At 42.8% G+C, this 23,857-nt stretch overlaps 1 protein-coding gene across 1 annotated transcript in view; it reads left to right on the top strand.

The window, feature by feature from the left end:
• Positions 1-9,511: 9,511 nt before the first annotated feature.
• The window catches only part of MLYCD (malonyl-CoA decarboxylase), a 44,545-nt gene continuing 30,199 nt past the window's right edge, over positions 9,512-23,857 (top strand). The window contains exons 1-3 of the mRNA XM_075282037.1: positions 9,512-10,131; positions 18,289-18,401; positions 19,370-19,526. Coding sequence (XP_075138138.1) covers positions 9,562-10,131; positions 18,289-18,401; positions 19,370-19,526 — 840 coding nt within the window. The 5' untranslated portion in view covers positions 9,512-9,561. The remainder of the gene's footprint in view (positions 10,132-18,288; positions 18,402-19,369; positions 19,527-23,857) is intronic.

Here is a 23,857-nt window from a genome sequence, read left to right as displayed (position 1 = left end):
GCAGAATGAGTTAATAATTTTGCATTACATGAGCTATAAACGTAATAAATGAAAGAGAGCAGTGGGTCCCTGCTCTGTATAATGGTGGGGAGTCCTACACAAAAGATGCTATCTATCATATTTATAAACTCTACAAGGACATACATAAAGATTGTCTAAAGCAGAAAACCCATAAACTCTTGACAAGTATGAATGTGGCTAAATCTTCGATTTAGTAAGATTCCAAGTCAGAAATTCAAGGCTGGAACATAATAAAAGAGGAATATTTGTAGCAAAGTAGAAAGTATTTATGGGCTACAAATTGAGCCAAGTACTTTTATTGTGCATTTTGTCATAATACTGACTGAACGTTGTTCCAGAAGATCATCAACAGAAGCAACATCAGAGAGAAGACAGGACGGTATTCTCCTGGATGTAAGAAGACAGGCAGATTATTGCAAAGCGACGTATAATAAGACTATTTTAGAAAATGACAGTTGTTTGAGGAGTATGCGGGGAACAACGCTCTGTTAAATTGCCCTGGTTTTGGATCCTGTTGACAATTTTGTTCCTAACAAATGTCAAGATGATCAAAACAAAGGACACATGCGGCAGAGTTATTGAAAATTAAAGAAAAATTATAGTAAACAAGTTGTTGCAGTATGAAAAGAACAGTCGGGAAATGTAGATGCCAGATACTGAAAAACTTTGGGGGAAAAAATCTGATTATTTACATGTATTTTCAAAGTCATATTGAAAATGACTTTCTTTCTCACTTCAGGTTTACAGTGTGGAAATGACTTTCTTTCTCCCTTCAGGTGTAGATTAGGGGTTGTTATCAGCTATGTTGATTTATTTTCCTTGTTTATACAGTGGTGACATATGCCACATCACTACAGACTTTTTGAAGACATTGTAGGAAAATTGTGAGCACTATGTCTTTAAATTTAAGGGAATGTTTTATCATGACAACCCTTTGCTGTACAGAAGATGTCCCAGCTATAAAAGACACCTCATCTGACGGACCTGTAGCATTGACATCCCACTTGATGAAGGTCCTAGAGAGATTGGTTCTGACACATCTCCGACCTCTAGTGAGGTCTGCTATGGACCCCCTCCATTTTGCCTATTGGCCGGTCATGGGGGTGGATGGTGCCATCATGCACCTTCTTCATAGAACTCTTTCTCACTGGGAGAGACCACCGAACACTGTCAGAATAATTTTCTTTGATTTCTTCTGTGCTTTTAACACCGTTCAGCCAGGGATACTAAGGGGCAAGCTGGACCTTGTTGGAGTGGACCATCACCTGTCCAACTGGATCTTAGACTACCTCACAAACCAACCTCACACTGGATTTCCCCATGGCGGGACCATTAAGGGATTATCTTATCTTTAAAAAACCATATGCTTTTATTTAAACGGGGACCTCTGCTTTGTCTGCATTTACCTTGCAGAGACTACATGGGTTAGATTCCAACTGCTCTATTAGGCAACCACTATAAGCAGTTTCTATTTTATATGGAGGGGTCTATCCTACTGCTAGATCTACAGACATTTTTCCCCGCTGCTGATTTGCTCTTTTTATAGCAGTCTGTAGTCCATTATTGCTATTAGCTGTTCTGCCAAAGACTGCAGTCCTATCACCAAGCTAATAGCATTAGGATTATACTTGGGTGTGAATATCAGGGTGACAGGCTAAGTAGGAGGCCATATATACTCATAGAATAGGTTCAGTTAACAAGATCTTGAGATCAGGAATAAGGAGACATAAGGGGCAGAAAAAGATTAAAGTAATAAATCCATGTTTACTTATTAAACATCTGTCCGAGGTGATAAATACACAGAGTTTTGGGCATTGTAACATCCTGTCAGAATTCTTTATAGCCTATTGCAAGAATATTTTCTAAAATATAATTTTGTACTCTTATAATAACCAGCACTACCACTTTGTAACACTTCGTTTTGGGCATGAACTGTAAGTGCTGTTATTATACGCTGAGGTCTCTTTGCTATGACTAAATGTCAAGATGTCAGGGCACCCCCATGTGATCACTGAGGCCCAATCACAAGTGGTAGCCAGAGGTTGGAAGAGGACACCATGCACTCCAGATACTGCAAGGATGCCCAGGAGAGGTGAGTGTGTGTTCTTGTTTCTTTACTCACCTCCCCTGTGCCTCTACTTATTATACTCTGCGGTTTGAAGAGTATAATAGTGTTTTGTGGGTAACAAAGACCACACATTTTAGGTTCGAGTTAAGCCTGAAGCTTTTGAAAAAATTGTGTTGAATCTGGTTTGATCCCAATTAGTTCACTCATCCCTACCCAATATCTGTATAATAGTAATATAATAAATTTTATTTATATAGCGCCAACATATTCCGCAGCACTGTACAATTTGTGTATAAAACTATCCAAGCATTTCAGAAAGACAACATAATAAGCACAGTCTAACATGGTGGTAGTAGTGTTATGATCTGGGGCTGCTTTGCTGCTTATGGAGCTGAATGACTTGCTGCAATAGATGAAACCATGAATTCTGCTCTCTACCACAAAATCCTGAAGGAGAATGTCCGGCCATCAGTTTGTGGCTTTAAACTCAACCAAACTTGGGTTCTACAGCAGGGTAATGACCCCAATCATACCAGCAAGACCACCTCTGAGTGGCTACAGAAGTACAAAATGAAGGTTCTGGTGTGGCCTAATCAAAGTTTGGACTTAAACACAGTACAATACAGTAGTAAGACCTTAAACAGCCCCTTAAAGGGGCTCTATTAGCAAAATTATGCTAATTGAGCCCCACATATGCGTGAATAGCCTTTAAAAAGTCTATTCAGGCACCGTAAATGTTATATTAACCCCCAGTCCCGTTTTTAAATAAAAGCATTAAAACATATATGCAAATCATACTGAACGTGCACCATGGGCGGGGATGCACGATGCAACGTCAGCTTCAGGCACGCCTGCCTCTTCTGTCTTCTTGTAGTAACGCCCTCTGGTTCCGGGTCTTCTTCCGGCTTCTTCTCTTCAAATCCTGCGCCTGCGTAGTAGCGCTTTTACTTAATGGCAGTTCGTGAGGCTATTCACGCATATGTGGGGCTCTATTAGCATAATTTTGCTGATAGAGCCCCTTTAATGCTTGAAAACCCTCCAATGTGGCTGAATTAAAATAATTTGGCAAAGATGAATCAGACAAAATTCCTCCGCAAGGATGTGAAAGACTCATTGCCAGTTAACGCAAATGCTCGATAGCAGTTATTGCTGCCAAGCGTGGCACAACCAGTTATTAGGTTTAGGGAGCAATTACTTTTTCATATAGAGCCAAGTTGGTTTGGATGGCTTTTTTTCCTTAATAAATCAAATCATCATCGAAAAATTGCATTTTGTCAACTCAGATTATCTTTGTCTGATATTGAAATTTGTTTGATAATCTGAAAAATATAAGTATGACAAAAAAAAACAAAAAACTAAAGAAACCCCTAAGGACGCAGACCTTGACCAAAATCTGTTAATTTGTGCATTGTAGTATATTTTTTGACAACGTTCACCATATGGGATAAATAACACTAAATTTGGATAGCGGGGACATATACACATGTCGGGATACCTAACGTATGTTTATTTATTTATTTTTGTTTACATCACATATTTAAACATTTTTAAGTATTAAATATTTTTTTTATTAGTTGTTCATTTTTTTTGTGTTTTTACTATGTAGTTGTTTTTTCAGTTTTTATGTTTCCCACAAGGGGACTTGCAAATCCCCAGTGCAATATCTTGCAATAAATTGCACAGGATAAGAGGTGACGGGGGTGTGTGTGTGTGTGTGAAGGAACTTGCCCCGTATCCCCTGGATGCTGTGATTGCTATTGATCAAGGAATCCGGAGGGTTAATCCACCTGTTAGGACGGGCCGGAGCCTCCGCTGTGCTGCGTGGAGAAGCCCGACCCGATCCCTATCCAGCGCTGGAGTGTCGGCCTGTTCTGGTGCTGGGGTAGGCCGGAAGCTTCCGCTTGAGTGTGCGGAGGTTCCGGTTTCCCCCTAGCGCCGGAACTGACACTTCCGGGGTCAGGGGTGTGGGGGGGGTCAGCAGCGGGCCTGAGACTATTTATGCCTTATTTTGGTTTCGGCCTGTCGCTGGTTATTCGTTTCTCTGCGGTATCAGCTCTCCTAATGATGAGCCTCTCTTCAGTTCCCTGTCTCCTGTCCTGCTTCCTCCTGCCTCTTTCCCTGTACCTGGATTACCCTGGATGTGTATGACCTGGCTTGCCTTACAGACCTCCTCTCCGTGATCCTGATTTGGCACCTTCCTGACCTCCTGTGTACAACCTTTGGCTTCCATCTGACCTCCCTTTTGGATTCTGATTTGGCTACTCGATTTACCTCCTGTCTATGACCCGGCTACCTCGACTTCGCATCTGTCTTTTGCAACCATGTGACCCCCAGTTACCGACTCGGCTTGCCTGACCACAAATCTGCTCCTTGGCTGTCTACGTGAATTCCCTGGATTATTCTCCAGTTCATCTATGACTGCAGACCATCTGGCTCTCTGGGACTACATTCTAAGATTAGTGTCCGAGTTTCTGGGTCCTCCTACTTGGGGTACGCTGTGTCTGTGTCGCTCTCTGGGCAGTTGCAGATCTGGGCCTCTGACTTTTACCAAGTCCAACTCCACCATCAGGAGCTCTGGTGAGGAACTCCAGGGTCTGGTTCAGCTCCGGTTGGGAGAGTGTAGCACACCCAGGACCGTTTCTGCCCCAGTGCTTGGGGATTCTAGTTGCCCAGAGCTTACTGCGTTATTTGTTGCACCAGGTTCCTAACACCGCCTGTGTTGGAGTATCTTCCAATTCCAGCGTCTGGTCCTGGTCCTCGGTTTTATAATACACCTGAAAGCAGGAAGTAATGCTGCAAGCACAGCTTCTGTGCCCGCGGCATTGCAGAGCTGTGCTATTACAGCGCTGAGCATTAACTATATGCTCAGTGCAATGTATGTGTGGGAATGGGTTCATCTATTATTTGCCATTCCTTTAAAGAAATTTTGTAGATTAGATCCAGATACCAACTTTTCTAACATTATGTGCACTATCACTTTAATGACATTCACACATTATCTGTCATCATGCTTACCATGCTGATGTCCACAAGTCATCTACTTAAAATATCTCCCTGTGAAGTTTGGATTCAAGTCACATTTGTGTCACCTTTACCCTAGTGGTACGTTCTGCCAAGTAGGTGAAAGGCAGTGAACAGCAGTGATTTGTAGGAGTGCAAAAAAATACCGTAATAAAAATAAATGGATAACACCGCAATATCACCATGAAGGAGTTGTTGGAATCAAATGAAACGGAATGTAATCATAATATATGTAAAGGATTAGAATATTAGAACAAACAGATTTATTTTATTGAGAAAATATATACATTTGAAAAGAAGTTCTAATACTCTGTTGTGCCACTTCTAGACTGGATAAATGATGAGATTTGGTTGGACATGGAGACTTACAAATTCTGTATGGTATCCTACGGCATATATACCAGCAGATATTACAGCTGGGCTTGTAGATCCTTGACACTCATAGGTTGCTGATTCATTACTAAAGACAATAAAGTCCCATACCATTGTAATCCGGGTATCTTCTTCACGCCACTACTGCAAACAAAGGCGAAGATTGGCTGTCAATGGCTGGCCATGATAATGTGTGCTGTGATACCAAATTCCTTTATATTAAGCATCTGAAAATGGCCTGGCCAGAGACAGGGGTCTGGAGCTGCTCATGCTTGTCAGTGGACCAAATGACCCTCTCTACTGGTGGTCCCTCTGGGCCATCCAGAGCCTGTTCACTGTGCCCTCATTTAACCACTGCACCCAAAAACCTTCTAACAGCCTAGATGGTGGTCAGTTTGTCAAAGAGACCATCACGCTTCTCTCAGTCCAATGTTGTGTTCCCTCTCATTGTCTGTCAACTAGACAAAATGGAGCATATTTACTTTTCTCTCTATATTTGTGGCAAAAATTATAGTGCATTTACAACATAATTATGAAGAGTCTGCATAAGAAGGAACAGAAAATTATGACTGGCTTGACACTTTAGAAAAATGTGCACCAGAATGAGAGTGGTTTAAAGGGATCCTACCATTCAAACACAATTTTTTCTCATTAACACGTCCTACCTTTTGTTGTCTTCTCCGTGCCGCCATTTGCTTGAAATCCCGGTTTTTGTCTGTATGCAAATGAGTTCTCTCTCAGCATTGGGGGCAGGCCCCAGTGCTCAAACAGCACTGGGGGTGTAAGGATTGGAGTCAGAGTCAGGCAGTGCAAAGTGACACAGCTGGGAAAGCAACACTGTGCAACTAATGACAAAAGGGGTCGCAGGCCCTGCAGCTATAACTATGCTGTAATATCTGAGATGAGGCAGACCAATGCACTTCCTAATTGAAGTGCGCCTACCACGGCTCCTAACCTTCTATCCGGCGGCTAGGATAAGGGGAGAGGAGGCCCTGAAAGTCCTAGGGACTGGAGTCACGGGGTCACACCTAAACAGAAAGCACAGTGTAAATGCAATGCAAAACAAAAGGCTAAACAGCATGGAACCAGGGAGGACCACAAGTCCCAGCAAGACACAGAAGAGAAGGCGAGGTCAGACGAGCAAGAGGTCAAGCCAGGAGATATAATAAAAGGTACCAAATCAAAAGACAAGGGATAGTCAAAAATACAAGCTGGGTCTAAAAACCAAGAAACATATGGAATACAAACAGACAGGGAAACAGACTGAGCAGGGGGACCAGGAACCACAAAGTGAATGGCTGGCAAGGATCCATGCCTGGGTGGGGATTAAATAGCAGCAGAAAAACACACCTGATGGCTAATGACATGGAGACTGAAGGCAAGGAAAAGATTAACCCTTAATGACCTAAGCACACCCAATAGAACTCCTAACACGTCTCCCAGGGAGACGCCGCGCAGCAAGGAGACCGCGGCAACTTCGTATCCTGACAGGGGGCATCCCCAATGCTGCGAGAGAACTCTCTCCAGCACCGTCTCCATCTTCTTCAGCAACGTCCTCTTCACGCGTCTTCTTCCAGCGCAGGCTTCAGACTTATAGGCCTCGGCCTATGGCAAAGCCGACTGTGAATGCCCACCGACCACAAGAAAATGGCTGCTTACACGGTATTGTAAGACGCGTGAAGAGGACGTTGCTGAAGAAGATGGAGGCGGCACTGGAGAGAGTTCTATCGCAGCATTGGGGACGCCCCCAGTGCTGTTTGAGCACTGGGGCCCGCCCCCAGTCCTGCGAGATAACTCATTTGTATACCAACAAAAACTGGGATTTCAAGTGAACGACGGAGCAGAGAAGACAACGAAAAGTAGGAGAAGAATAGCCTTTCTAAAGGCTATTCCGACGTGTTAAAGAGAACAAATTGTGTTTGAATGGTAGGATCCCTTTAAAAGTGTCTAACTCGACACATGTATGAAACAGAAAAGAAAGAAAATGACGCAGATATTCTCATGCAATGTAGGCCAAGTTTAAAATGGTGTAAGTTTTGTGGAATTTATGCCAATTTACTTGCGCCGTAAATTCCTGCTGTGCGCCACATATTTGTCTGTTTAAAGAGGACCTTTCACCATCTGGGGCACATGTGGCTTTTCCGTTCTGTGCCCCCAGTGAAGATCTATCGGTGCCGGTACTGTAGCTCTTCACCGTCAGAAGGGCGTTTCTGACAGTCAGTGAGGAACGCGTCTATTGGGCTGTACTGTGAGAGGGGGCTTTCATTACCGACCAGCGATGACGCTGAGCGGTGAGAAATGTCCCCCCACTAGTACTTGTCTATGGACGAGTACTGTGAGGAGAGGGAGGGGGTGTTCCTCACAGCTCTCCCAGTACAGTGCAATAGACGCTACTGTGAGAAAGGGCGTTCCTGGCTGACTGTCAGAAACACCCTTCTGACGGTGAAGCGCTACGGTACCGGCACCGATCGCTCCTCACCGTGGGGCACAGAACAGGAAAGCAGATTTGTCGGTTTTCTAGCGGTGTATTAAATCGCATGTGTCCCAGATGGTGAAAGGTCCTCTTTCATGAGAGATGATTTTTATATGGTTATTTTGAACAAAATATTCTGTTTACGTGTTTTCAGCCAAATATTTGTCTCTTGGTGAAGCTCGACACTGTTTAATAATTGAGTAAGGGTTTGTTCACATCTGTGCCCATTGTCCGATGTGTGCATTCCGCTGGGTTTCCGTCCTCAGCCCAGGCGAAACTGGACATGGGACGGAAACTGGGTGGTCAGCTTTAAAACCCATTCACTTGAATGGGTTTGTAAAGGTGACTGACGGTGTCCGCCTGCGGCCTCTCCGCGAGTTTTTTTCGGCTGGACACAAAGTTGGACATGCAGGACTTTATGTCCGGCTAAAAAAAACTGTTTCCCTGCGGAGAGGCTATAGCCGGACACCAGATGTCGCCTTTACAAACCCATTCAAGTGAATGTATTTTACAGCTGACCGCTGGGTTTCCGTCCCCTATCCAGTTACACTGGGGCTGAGGAGGGAAACTCTGCAAAATTCACACACTGTACACGGGGCGCAAGTGTGAATGAACCCTCAGATGTTTGGAGCTTCTAGAAACTCTCCATAGTTATAAAGGTCTGTATGACGAATTCAGAAATATGTGTAAAACTACATGCTGAATTTGTAGTTTAAGACAGTACAAAATTTTGACAGTATTGATAAATGTGCCTAAACGTCCTTGAGTGTGTTGTGGAGGCATTTCTAGTAGAGATGAGTGAATATACTCGATGGAATACCTCGGCTGCATAGCTCCCGGATCCAAGGAAGGTGGGAGGGGCAGTAAAAATTCGATGCCCCGGAAGTGTTTTTGCAGCGGGACCTATGTGGCCGAGGTATTCGATTGAGCATATTCGCTCATCTCTAATTTCTAGCAATCAATGTTCTCTTACAAATAGGTACACTACCCAAAAGTAGCCTCTTAAACCTTTTATTAAAGGGTAGTAGGGGAAACAAATTTACACTAAAGGCTGGCAGACAAATATAAAATGTGAATACAAAACGTGCTATTATTGCTTTGTCTTATGCAGAAGCTTCATTATTGGCTCTTTTGCTTCTAGTGAAATTCCAGACTGTCATACAAATCTGTGCCGATTATCAGAAGTTCTACACATCAGACGTCATATAAAATCAGTATTCCAAGATTTTATATTGATGCAAAACAGGCCATCAGTGTATGACTGATAAAGGATACCAACCCCATGGAATGAGGGGGCAGCAGTCAGGGGAGTCACATGAGAGGCTGCTGAGTGACTGACTGCTATAAGCATTTGCCCAGTCCTGGCTGCCTCCTCTTACATAGCACACTTCTCTAACTAGTTGGCAGCAATTCACAATCTTCGCTTCAACTTTAGTGACAAGCCTTGCCACATTCAACATGGCTGATTCCTTCAGCCGCCGACGCACAACACGCCCCCTTTTGGATTGGTTGCCTGCTCCGCGTGATGACGTCAGTAGTGGAAGCCGGAAGGGCCCTCCTGCAGTTGACAGCTGTGGGTAGAATCCACAGTGTTCGCACTTATATCATGCGATTGGCTAACTTCCTGAAGCCTCAGAGGCTGCAACGTGCTGCAGTTCTGGCCAGCTGCCTTATTACAGGAGGCTGGGGGCGAGGCAGACTGCTGTGCCAGAACTTACCCTTAGGGCTCCTAGGTGTCTCCTTCAAGCAGGTCAGCTCAATGCCTGCAGCCATGGAAGACATCCTGAGCAAGTCTGTCCCTCCTTTGCCACCCTATGAGACAAAAGAGAAAAGTCCCCCACCCCCTGAGCTACAGAGCTCGCACTTCATGCACTACTACAGGTCCCTGGAGAAGGGGCAGAGGGTAGCACTACTGGGGCAGCTGGCTGCAGACTATGGGGTGGATCATGCCCAGGTGGCAGAACTCAGCAGTAAGTTGGTCCAAGCCCAACAGAAGAGGGATCTGGGCACTGTCATGCAGGTGGAGGACAGGCTGAGGTACTATCTCACCCCCCAGTACAAAGTGCTCTTCAGCCATATCAGTAAGCTGGAAGGGGGCACGAAGTTTCTGGTGGACCTTAGAGCTGACTTAGTAGAGGGAGTCACATCTAAGATGGCAGATGCTCCACATCTTAGGGTAAGAGTCTTTTCTTCTCATTTGGTGAGTGTGATGCATTGAGGTGTGTGTATAGTGCACAGCATTGTGGTTACAGAAGGTGACGTGATGAAGATGTCATACAGCAGCATCATATATTAGCACTATCATTTGGCGCCTAGTTTCAGCTATGTGATGAGTAGCATACGTCCATGGAGAAAAGGGAGCAACACTTGGTGACAACAGCAGATCACATGCGATGATGGGGACTTATATTGTCACCAGTTGTGACTATTGGTTGTTGCCATGCAACCACCCATACAAATTCCACTATGTATCCTATACAGAAGAAGCAGAACTGGTTTTAGATCTCTTAAATGATTCTTGTGCGAAGCTGCTTTTCATATTTAGGGATACATTAGAGAAATATACTGTATGTGGTACATGGAAAAAGTGGAGCCATCACCCATCAAGTTGAAGCTAACTAAATTTACTTAGTTTCTGTAGGCGACGACTCCAATGATTTTGGTATATCCTTCCTGTTGCGTCTTAAAGGGTTGTCAACACTGCAGAATTCTGTGTGGAAAATCTTTTCTCAGCCTTTCGCAGTAACAGAAAAGAGGATGTGGTTTGGAATTTGTTGTCTGGTTGCAAAAGAATATTTCATACTGGTGATCTTCAGTATATGATATGTGGGGGCCAACACCCGGATCCCTGGGTCTACTGCTTTGAGTATGAGACTTTACATCCATGGCAGTTCTGGAAGTCACAACATCATAAATCACTGTGATACCGTGAGATCAGTTCAAACAAGTTGTTAGCAGTCCAGAAAATGTGCCCACCATGTAGACTGCTTTTGAGACCGAACACCGCAATAGCATCCAAGTCTGCGCCACTGATTCTAGCCCAGGTGAAATGTTTTCTATAGCCCCCACCATTCCCAAGCAATAAGTGCTGTTAGTTTTAGTGTGTCTTATACTATTTAGGTTTTGTAATGTCAAGAGGGCGGTGTCAGGAGAAATACAGGAAGTGAGAAGCAGACACTGCAGGCAACCTGGCTGAAATACTGAGATGTGAAAACCTTTTAATTTGTTGTGTTTTGGAGTTTAGGTGGAGGATTTGAACAGGTGTTTTTTTTTTTTTGGCATATTGGAAACTTATGCTCGTGCAATAGATGGGGATATGTGCAGGTTGTTCCTATTCAAGCAATAGGAACAGTGTAGCAGCCCCATTTACTGCATATTGGTGATTCTGGGAATTGCACTGTCGCTCTTATTATTTGAATAGGGACAACTTGCACGTATCCCCGTTCATTGCGCTAGCATCTGGAAGCCGCTGGATCAGCTGATCTCTGTTGGGGGTCGTAGATGCCCACAGATCACATACTGATGACCTATCTCGTGGATAAGACATCATCCACTTAGTACACACAATACAGGGATGAAACACTGTAGTAAATGGCTGGAAATAGATCTTCTAGTTGCACAGGCAACCTGAATGGAGTTGTTTCACTAGGGCTACCACTTTTTCTTTTTTTTCCTTTGTGTAAAGTCCGTTCTATTCCCTGAAACCCCCTTTGTGATAAGCGGTTTTGGATGAATATGAATGCTGTGCCTATATCTGTCATTGAGATCAAAAGTGCACTATTAAAGTGAATGGGTGACCATGTAGTACATACTGTAGTTGGTACAACAGATTAGGACTTATGTGAACAAGTTTGTTACCAGAGTGTGTGAATGTGGACCTACACTAGTGCGTTTGTCTGTTCACTTATCCATGAACGGAAGTGCAGGCAAAAAAAAAAATGGATGCCCTATGTGCAGGCACACAGAACACATATGCATGCATGAGATTCATACGGATAAAAAATAGTTTGTTTCTTGCAGACGCAGCCTTGTATAGTGGAATCCTGTTTTGTAATGTTTATACTCCCTTATAACAGAGCACATTAGTCTTGCGACGACTCACTAAATCAGGGTGCTAGCACTTGTGACATGAATTCTACTTACCAGTCAGGAGGTTGGTGGGCTGATGTATAGTATATATGGAAATCTAATGATTTCACTTATAATCTGCTGTCGAGTGTTCCAGCTGCTTCCTTTTTCATGAGCATTTTAAACAGTTTTTGTTGCGTGGATGTTGCAGTAAATGGACTATTAAAGGGCATTTTAACCTGTTGGTCACAGTATGGGGCTCCTTCTAATGCTCACCTTAGCATGAGCTGCACTTTATAACACAGTAGGCTGCTTCTAAATAGCCATTTAATCTTAATAATTGTAAATGCCCCTAGCAAGAGTTTCCATGGAATAAGTATACTGCCTTCATAAACATGGAAAGTTATGGAAGGATATGTAAAAATGAAGAGTATTCTGCCTATAAACGAGCCATTGTTATGCATCTGTTTATAGGCAACCTGCACTAAGGCTTAGTTCACACTGCAATTTGAATGTACTTAAAAGTGTATTTTTACAGGATCTTCCTGTAATACCTCTGCTAGAAGGCTGTTACATATCCTACTGTATAGGCAGTGGCATCTATAACCGAACAATGGAGAACTGCCCATAAACTGAACATCTTTCTTGAAGAAATAAAGCCTTAGGGCAGGAGGGAGCAACCTTCGGCACTCCATCTGTTGTAAAACTACAACTCCCAGCATGCATTCTTCCTCTGCTGTTTGAGGAACTCCCATGGAAGTGAATGGAGCATGTTGGGAGTTGTAGTTTCACAGCAGCTGGAGAGCCGAAGGTTGCTGACCCCCGACCATGGGCTTATATATGTGGCCATATTGCACAGAATTGTGGCACACACAAATGCCAAAACTGTCAGTGAAACCAGTGTTAAAGAGTCTACTACCTCCCCCAAGCATAAGTTAGCAGAATGTTACAGAGCACATTAGTTATAAGTAACATACCTTTGTTATATATGTCACTTTTGTAGATTTGGAGAAAAACAACTTTGAAGTCTTATGCAAATGAGGCAGTTGGTGCACTGGGGGCGGCCCTTCAGCCCTGAGAGCACTGCTCTTACTGCTTAGGTAGAATGAATGATGTCATTGTAATCTGAATATTAACTCTTACTGCACAGCATGGCCCAGACAGAAGATGGTGGGGTCTAAGTGACAAGAGAAATGCTCCAGGGTGCTGAAGGCCTACCTCCAATGCACTAGCTGCCTAATTTGCATAAAACTTCAAAGTGGAAATCCATAAAAAGGTATATTATGGCTCTGTAACATGGTGCTGATAGTTGAGTATGTTTGGGGAGGTGGAAGATTCCCTTTAAAGTAATTTCTTTAAATTCATCCTTTTCCAAGGTGTCAGTCCCTGGTTATCACCTAGCCTTTCTAGGATCAGACAGAACTACATTTTAGACAGATATTCATTTTTAACCCCTTGTCAGCAAGGGTTAGTTCAAGGACTTTTTTTTAACTTTTTAAAATAAATGATTTGTACAATTTTCTTCATTGTTTCTGCAAACTAGTATTAAAGTAAATTATGCAAGATTTTTTTGTCCTCCTCTTCATCTGAGGTCTGAGTGATCACACAGGGCTACAAAGATCATTATATAGTTTTCTTCAAAGCGGAACTTTCAGAAAACTGGGCCCCAACTGAAATTAAGGAATATTGTGCAGTTGCGGCTGCTGTGGTGGCTGGCATCATTACCAGCAATTAGTGTGACGGCAATTAGAAATATTCCTGATATGATCTGTTTCTGCACATCCGCTGTTCACTTATGTTTTACATCCCAGCTATTTACTTCGCTGCATCTGTACTTCAGGGACTTGTTATCTTGAATGTTCTATTTGTAACATAAGTGCCTTTTTTATTTATTTTTTTGTGATTGTAAGTTTTGCCCTCTTCTTCCTTTTTTTTTTCTTTCATTCAGTTGACATTGTTGGTCATGTTATTGCAAAAAAATAAATAAATGTGGAAATATGCTACATTCCCAAAAAGAAACTATGGTAATCCTTTAGACTCTTGCCTACTGAAAGAAAACCAGGGTCTTGCCCTGTTCCCATCTTGCTCTGGCCATAAGGATCTATGCGAATTCCAAGAGTCAGAGAAATATTTTTGGTCACTCTCCATTAGGCTGGTTTCACACAACCATGATGATTAAGGCGAGAAATGGTTTGTGCGAAAGGGACTCCTAGAATAATAATCCTTTATGTCCCTGTCTCTCCATAGGGCTGCTGGTAGGGTTCAGACTGGAAGTCTTCTCATCATAGGAGATTGTAGTGCTGGCAGTCCCATTTATATGAGCCATGGTTGGGCTGCTGAAAAATGTCACACATGGACTGCAATTTTTTTTTAATTTTTTTTTTTTTTAACTTTCTATTGCTTACTAGGAGGCTGTTGACTATCCCTCAGGACCACACAGTCTCACTGCAGAGAACGTTTACAGAGGACCGCTAGAAAGCAGACAGTTAGCTTTCCCGATATGGGCCCTGGTGGTGGAGATATCCGTGCTGTTAATTTCAGTACCGATTAGAGATGAGCGAGTACTGTTCGGATCAGCACGCTCGCATAGAAATGAATGGACGTAGCCGGCACGCGGGGGGGGGGGGGGGGTTAAGCGGCTGGCCGACGTCAAAGCGGAAGCATCAGGTGCATCCATTCATTTCTATGGAGCGTGCTGTTCGGATCGGCTGATCTGAACAGTACTCGCTCATCTCTAGTACCGATATCTCCCCACAGAAGGACGTTCCTCTTAGCTCTGTTGCATCGCTAAGTTGTGAGGAATGCCCCTCCCTCGACAGTACTGTAACATAGCCTTGTATTGTCAGAGGGGGACGTTCCTTACTGCCCATTAAAACCTTTTGGAGAGCTGAAGTTTCTCTATTGAATAGTTCCATCTTTATGATACAGCTGGAACATGAACCGATGTAGCAGACACAGCTCTTGTGCCTACTTCATCCATTTGTCGTACTATTACGGTGTTGAACGTTAACTATATGCGTAATGGTACAAACGCAGAGTCTGACTTACTTGTAGCTTTTCCACAACAATGGTCTCTGTTTTCTAGTCCTTCCTTTGTATTCTTATTCCTTTTTACTTCACTTCTGAAAATATCAGGAGAGGTAGTCTTAAGCTTAAGCCCTATTGATTCTCATCACTAGTGGGTTTTTATGCGTAGGAGATATATCTTTGGTATTCTATGGTAGATTCCTGTAACTCAGAATGTAACAGTTTTTGCTAAATTAAATTTTTTTTTAATATATCTTTTTTAAGAACGATCTTACATTTACGCAAATACTTTGAATTCACTAAAACCAGGATAAATCTTGTTAGCCTTCCTTTCAAATACTGTGAAGCCTGTAAATGATATGGAATTATTACTGAACCGCTCTGTACCTTGTCCTCCCCCCCCCCCCTCCAAAAAATCTACCAGCACGCTGCATTTATTTCATAAAGAAGAAAATAAACCCATCAACTTCCAGAGTTATTACTAGCTTGTCCCAAATGTTTAATAACTTTTCAATGTTAGCATGTTTATTCCCAACAAGATAGCATATTGCAGAGGTCAATGTGGTGCACGTAAAGCTAATAGGAAATGGGAATGCATTGAATGGCACCGGCAGACTCTTGTATGTGTGTTTTAGTTTGAATCAATTCTTAGCACAATGTAAGAACGCTGTTGGCATATGGTTTTTTTTTTTTCTATTTACGCTACTGAACTCTCCTAATCTCCTTCCTATATTGTTCCCTGTCCATTTGCATTCAGAAGACGACTTTTTACATTCCCTTATCTCCTTTCAGAACACAGCCTCTTGATTTGAGAGCACCCCGAGGAACATACAATTAAATCTTTTCAGATTTAATTGAGGCCAGGCACACATGAAATGGAAAACATTTTTCTCGGCTCGGTGTTGAGATCTAAACTCCTCCAAAGAGGCTGATAAACAGACCGGTGGATTTGCCTTATTTTAGGGTTTATTAATAGAAAATATATTTTATGTCAGATTTTTTCAGCAAAATGCATTTGCGGTAATTATACTTGTGAGAATGCAGCTTGTCGGAGACTCTGATTCTTACTAAGTTGCCTCCATAATATTCATGATGTCTAATTTAATATTTGCTAGGTGGTTGTACTGAATATATAAAGGTTTGTATAACTTGGAGGCTCCTTCCTAACTTGTAAGGCGAGTGCAGGTAAAGGATCCGTGCACACAACTTTGTCAGTGTACTAACCAGCAAACAAAGCCATTATTTTCTATGGGCCTGTACACAAACTTGTGTATTGGGGTCCATGTGCCCCTCCTGTTTTTTGCAGTGAACTTGGGCTACAAAACATACGAGTGGGTCCATGGAGGCGATGGGTGGTACATGGATGTCGCTCGCGTTTGTGTACATGTAGCCTAATGCGCATGCGCACAGCATCTGAGCGGTAAGCAGTCATAACCCAGAATGAATAGTTGTCTTCATCTACTGCGAATGCGCCACTGCTGACACTGTCTTCAGTTTTCGGTTAGTTTTTTTTTTTTTGTCCTGCTTCTAATAATAATTATAATTTTTTTTCATTAAAGCAGCGCAAACATATTCCGCAGCATTTTATGATCAGTTATGATTTAATGCAGCTATGATGGCTGCTCTGCCTGATGGAAGGCTTCGGCATTTTCAGTTCAACCTACCGCGCCACAAAGACTTAGGCTTTGGCTCTGCCTGCTTTCCATGCTTTATACTGCAGCTCTGCATACATCTCCATTCATGGCAGCCATGATAGAAGTTGGGCTGGGTAGTTAGGAAGCTTTGTCTGTCAGATTCCCCTATCACATACGTCATACACTGCGGAGATGCCCTTTAGATTGAGAACCACTTTGAGACAACCAATGTCAGTATAACCTCTGCATATATACGGCTTTTTTTTTCTATTTCATTTTATGCCTCTTTGCAAATCAAATTCTTCCTCCTCCTCCTCCCCCCCACTAAATTACATCTTTGACACCCCATTGTGCCCTAGTTAAAGTCGTTGACCTGTCATCATTTTACTTTGCGCACGATTTTTGGTAAAATGTTATGGCTCTAAAAAGCAGACAAATAGGTTAAGAGCTGACATTTGCGTCTTCAGACTGCAGAAATTCCAGCTGATTTTTATAATTGGAGAAAAGCGCACACTTGTTAAGATTTACAGTCAGGATGGGAAGGAGGGGGGGCGACTCCATCTTAGGACAATGGTCGCTGATACGGGTGAAGTAATGCAAAAAGTAGCAAAGGCAGGCCTCTTCTTGTACGATGCAAACTTTATCTGGAGTTATCAAAAGTTCTAAATTGGAAACAAATTTCCAGAAAATGTCACTGTCTTTTAATTTATCTTTTGTCTGTGGGTCCTGGAAAGCTAGATGTGAGTCTACAGGTCCATCATTACATCCAGCTTTGTATGTCAGCCTAGTTATACAATGAAGAGCCCTTCATAGTGAGGCAGATGTGCTCTTCAGGAGTATAGGAAAGCTGGGTATCTGTGTTTTTATTGACTGTAGTGGCAGCCATGTTTGCTGTACTCCGCATCTCCTAGAATTCTTAAGTGCACTATTGACTTGATGTGTGGGAGGCCCTTGCCAAACTTTAGAATTGAGGACCCACAATGTCTTCGCTTACTCTTGATGCAGTACCTATCTTTCTGCAGCACCGTTCGTCACTATGGACTTTTTTCACTGAAATAGTTGATATTGTCAGGGGAAGATTCAGGTGGTCGAGCACTTCACTGCAGTGGAGGGGTGTAGTATTATTTACAGTTCTATAAATGGTTCTTCGTCTCACGTATTACATAAGTGACTTGAGATATTGCTTGTGAGCAGCCCCCTGCTTAGATATAGAGGGGATTGGTCTCATATTGGATATTCCCCCTCTATGATGTTCACTTGGCCTAATTGGGCATATACTGTAGATGGGGGTTGTCCTATATAGGATAATGCTTGTATTGGACAAGCTAATAAAGAAGGTTTGTAATAATTACCGGTACTTTTCTTGCCAAGTTTCTTTTTAAGATGGAGAGTTATTTATAAAGTAAAATGACCCCATTTTTTTTTTTGTTGGCTATAGCAGTAAGTACTATTAGTTTTGTAGTCCTCTTGTTTTTTTTTTCCTCATTAAATACTTGCAAAAAATAGACTACAAAACAATGCTAATAAAAATGTATCACTTGCAATAACTTAGCCTTTGTCCTGTTCAAGAGTTTTAAAAGTACATTTTTCCCATGTTTCTCTAGGAGATGAATGGGATCCTAAAAAGCATGCTGTCCGAGTGGTTCTCCATAGGATTCCTAAACCTTGAAAGAATAACCTGGCAGTCACCCTGTGAGGTCCTGCAGAAGATTAGCGAGTAAGTGAACTCCATTTTTCATTTTGGCCATATAATGCAGCATATGGGCAGGGGTTATCTTTAAGTCCACTTTAAAGGGATCCTATCATTAAAACACGACTGCACATGCCCAGAGACCACAAGAGAATGGCCACTTATTTACTGAGTAACCTGCCATTTTTCTTGTGGCCGTGGGCATGCACAGTCAGCTCTGTTGGTGGCCTGAGGCCTACAAGTTTGACTGCCTGCGCGTGGGAAGAGGACGTTCCTAAAGAAGATGGAGGCGTCGCTGGAGAGTTCTCTAGCAGCATTGGGGATGCCCCCGGTGCACTTTGAGCGCTGGGCCTGCCCCCAGCACTGCGAGAGAACTCATTTGCATATCGACGAAAACCGGTATTTCTACGGAACGGCAGCGCGGAGAAGACAGTGAGAGGTAGGAGAAGAATGGCCTTTCTTAAGGGTATTCCTACATTTCAACCAGAAAAAATTGTGTTTTAATGATAGGATCCCTTTAAAGGGGGTTGTCTCATCTTGGCTATTAATCTCCTACCAGAGGATAGGGGATAAGATCGGTAGGGGTGTGACTGCTGGTCCCCCACGGTCACTTTTACTGCCATGAGTGGTGGTTAGACAGCTGTGCCCCTGTTTATTTCAGGGTATGTGTGAGTGCTGTACGTTGGCGATCTCTGGTGAGCCCATTGAAATGAATGATGCGGGGGCACACCACTGCTCTATTCAGGATGTGGAGCAAAATACCCCCATTCGTGTGATAGGGGATACGTTGTTGAGATGGGGAAAACCCATTTAGGTAGCAACCATATCTGTGATGTTCTTATGGCCTCGGTCCTGTAGACCCTGCTTAGGTGTAGACTTAGCTAGCTAGTCCCTTCTGCTATTGGGTTAAACTTGTTAAAGGAGAAGGAATCTTTATCTATTATATGTATTACTAATGAAAAGACATGAATTAATGAAACTGGTTTTCTGTACAGGTACGAGGCTGTCCATCCAGTCAGGAACTGGACAGACATGAAACGCAGAGTTGGCCCTTACAGGAGATGCTTTACCTTCACTCATACCGCAATGCCTGGGGAGCCCCTTATTGTGTTACATGTTGCATTGATGCAGAACATTTTGGGTAATATACAGGTGAGCTTTTGTATGTTACTTGGTGTTTGGGAATGTACTGGGGGGAGGGTGTTTAGATTAGTGTAGGGTTTATGGTTATCCTGGACAACCCCTTTAAGTGTCCATAAAAAAAAATTCTTGAAGTCTGGACTTTACAAGTTTGTCCTCCTGATCACTGGGGTACCCAACAATTGGTTTCTCAACAATCGGACACTTGCCATACATACTCGAGTATAAGCCGACCCGAATATAAGCTGGGTCGGCTTATAAACTGGGAAAATTTACTGACTCGAGTATAAGCCGAGGAGGGGAAATGCAGCAGCTACTGGAAGAATTCAAAAATTAAAATGGTCGAAGTTTTTGGGTGCAGTAGTTGGTGGGTGCTGGGGAGGGGGTGGTTTGGTTGTCTGTCTGCCCCTTCCTTGAGCTTGAGGACTGTTCCCCCCCCCCCCCCCCCCCCCCACACACACACACACACTTGGAATTCAGTCTGGCTGAATATAGGGTATCTGCAGAGCTCCTATTAACCCCTTCCCGACGGAATAAGAGCATTGCAGATCCTATATTCAGTAGACCGGGCACTTTCAGACACAGGGATACCTAATGTGTTTGTGTTTCACAGTCATTTTCTACTTTTATATGTATTCTAGGGAAAGGAATGATTTAGAACTTTTATTTTATTTTTTTTACTATATTTTTTTTAAAGCTTCTTTTTTCTTCACCATTTTATGGGAGATTCTATACATTACTATTATGGCTGGTCATAGAAAGAACAGACTAACACTAGGTTCAAACCTGTGTTGGGGTTTTTGTTCTTTGCATCCGCTTAAAAACCGGTTAACTGTGGAAACCCACAGGCCCATAGACTTTAAAGGGGTGTGCAAACGCCAAAAGAAAAACCTAGCACTCGAAGGGGAGAAACAATATTCAACTGTGTAAATATATACCCCTTTAAATGTAATATCAGCCCATGACTACTGGCGTATTTCTTACCGTCTGAGTTACAGCAAACAAGAACCAAACAAGGTCAGGTAAGTTTAGACACTTATAATGAAAGAGTCCAAAGACATCCATTATTAGACAAAATTACAAAATTACCGTATTTTTCGGACTATAAGACGCACCTAGGTTTTAGAGGAGGAAAATAGTGAAAAAAAAATTTGAAGCAAAAACTGGTAAAATATTTAATATATGGGAGTTGTAGTTTTGCAACAGCTGCAAGGCCACATTGACAGGTGACCCTGCAGCTGTACGGGGATGCATAGAGTTTTTTTTTGCGGGTCCAGAAGTACTTTTTAGTTATACCATTTTGGGGAATATCTATTGCTTAGATCACCTTTTATTGAAAAAAAACCCGGTGGTTTATGATATATGATTTTCTACTTTTATATATATATATTCTAGGGACAGGAGGTGATTTAGAACTTTTATTTATTTCATATTTTTATTATATATTTTTAAAGCTTTTTTTTTTACTATTTTATTCCCCCCCCCCCCGGGCTTGAACCTGCGGTCACTTGATTGCAAGTCCCATAGACGGCAATACAACTGTATTGCCGTCTATGGGACATTCTGTGTATTAGTATTACGGCTGGTCATAGACCCAGCCGCAATACTAATATATAGCAGTGACAGGCCTGGGAGCCTCATTAGGCTCCCGGCTGTCACCCGAACAGGTCGGCTCCTGCGATATCGCCGCGCAGGAGCCGGCCTGCAACTTTACAGGTACAGGGCCGGTGGGGACCGGCCCCGGGGGAGAAGGGGCCGCTGATACTGACCCGGCATCCGCTGTACTAGAGAGGCGGATGCCGGGGAGGGATAGACGCCGGGGCCTGAGACATCGCTGCCCTGCCCTTCATGAAGCCAGCGGCGGGGGGACGGAGGAGCGGAATAGCATCACTCCTCCCACTGCTGGCTTCATGCAGGGCAGAGGAGCGCAGCGATGTCGCAGGCCCCGGCACCTGTAATGGCGTCTATCACTTGCCGGCTTCCGCCTCTCTATTACAGCGGATGCCAGGCGCCACATTCGGCCTATAAGACGCACCCTTCTTTTCCCCAAAAATTTTGGGGAAAAAAGTGCGTCTTATAGTCCGAAAAATACGGTAGTTTATTGAAGAATATTACAATATTAAAAACACCACAGAACATGTAGGACAGAAAAACAACCATGAAACATTAGTCTACAATCTCAGTACCACCTGGAAAAGGAATGTATCCCGTATGTATTACATAACAAGTGTTGCCATAGTATGGGAAAAGCCACAATGCTTAGCTGGAACCAGTATTACTTTATTAGTACAATTAGTGTCTCACCACAAAGAGAAATGTTACCAATCAATAAACTATGACCTATAGTTGTAAACAAAACATAAGTTGAGCAGTGTCACAGAGTAGGTGATAATGCCTCAACCCACCATGGTTGTTGTTTTTCTGTCCTACATGTTCTGTGGGGTTTTTAATATTGTAATATTTTTCAATAAACTAATTTTGTAATTTTGCCTAATAATGGATGTCTTTTGACTCTTTCATTATGAGTGTCTAAACTTACCTGATTTTTTTTTTTTGTCCTTGTTTGGTATAATGGGGTCTGCTAGATTCCCACCTGGATTCCACCCCAAAAATGCAAACAGGACTCTGTAGTTTTCAAACGGAATGGGGATGGAATAGTCACTGATCAAAGATGTGAACCTAAGCTATTGTATAGAATTAGACTTACTTATTAATCATTTTACTACATTTCAGACATTAAAGTGCTTATCGAACTTTTAATGAAAAACATTAAAAAAACCACAAGTGCAATCCAGCACCTCAACTGTATTTCCAATCATTGTTTACAAGCATAGAGCCTGTAACTGCTGCAACTTATCAATGACCGCATTGATCAATGGAGACTGCTGTGGTCCGATCTTAGACTCCGCCTCCTCACAGACGAGCCTCCGGCAGAACCAGCATTGATTGGTCGAATGCTGTACACTGACCAATCAATGCTGGTCAATTCATTCCTATGAGAAAAAGTCATCTCCCTCGTAACAGCAAGCTGCCAGCTCTCCCGACTAGCAAGGACGAGTCTGCTGCAGAACCAGCGTTGATTTGCAGAATGCTATACACTTTATAGCATTCAGCCAATCAACGCTGGCTCTGAATCGAATATTTACTGCGAATACCTAGTAGTATTCGATCGAGTACGAATATTTCAAATATCGTAGTATTCAATAGAATACTACTCACTGATCTCTAGTTGGCATGTGACAAGTTCCATCCATTTTTTTTTTTATTTCATAATACATCATGTCAACTCCTACCTACATATGTGCAAAACACAGAAATAGATATGGCCTGGGTATCTAATACTAGAAATAAAACTCAACTTTTATTGTGATACTGTTAAAACCTAGACTTATACCCATAACAAGTGTATATTATGCTGGTCTTTATGAATTCCCTCCCTTCCCATTCCGCAATGTGTATCCAGGACCACCTAATACTATAGTAGAATAGGGCTACATAGCTAAATGTGCTGGCACGTAATTCCTGAGGCATTTTTATCTATAGTAATATAAAGTTTATATCACATGACTTGACCTTTGGAGTTGTTTTTCCTCCACAGTGGAGCTAGTAACATTCAGCCATGCAAGGAATTACAGCCTAGAATCTTTCATTGGGCTAGTTCACGGCTTAGACCGTGGCCCTAGAGCATCGAACCATCCATTCACTTTTTCTGCGTCGCACAAAGACACGGTGGTTGGAAGCAAAGACCTCAAATGTGGACTCATCAGACCAAAGCACAGATTTCCACTGGTCTAATGTCCATTCCTTGTGTTCTTTAGCCCAAACAAGTCTCTTCTGCTTGTTGCCTGTCCTTAGCAGTGGTTTTCTAGCAGCTATTTTACCATGAAGGCCTCCTGCACAAAGTCTCCTCTTAACAGTTGTTGTAGAGATGTGTCTGCTGCTAGAACTCTGTGTGGCATTGATCTGGACTCTAATCTGAGCTGCTGTTAACCTGCGATTTCTGAGGCTGGTGACTTGGATGAACTTATCCTCCACGGGAAGAATATGCAAATCTGTCTTCCATGATTTAATTAGGAAGTCAGGTGCCTCAGTGTTGCAAACCAATAGAGGGCGCTCACTGGAATGTGCAAGCCTGTCTTCCCTGATGTAATTAGGAAGACAGAATCTCAGTGATATAGCTCAATAAAGGCTACTCCCTTTAACATCATGCTTGACCTTCCAAGAGGCCTTTGTTTTGCAATGATGCTGGGATTATTACCAGGTATAGTCTCTCAACAGAGGACGGCCGTTTCGATGTTATTGCATCTCGTCAGCCCGGTGTAGAGAAGACTAACCTGGTAAAG

The sequence above is a fragment of the Leptodactylus fuscus genome, chromosome 7 (assembly GCF_031893055.1).
Source record: "Leptodactylus fuscus isolate aLepFus1 chromosome 7, aLepFus1.hap2, whole genome shotgun sequence".
Taxonomy (NCBI): domain Eukaryota; kingdom Metazoa; phylum Chordata; class Amphibia; order Anura; family Leptodactylidae; genus Leptodactylus; species Leptodactylus fuscus.
Note: the sequence above shows the minus strand (reverse complement) of the source record. Positions and strands in the feature narration are given on the sequence as shown.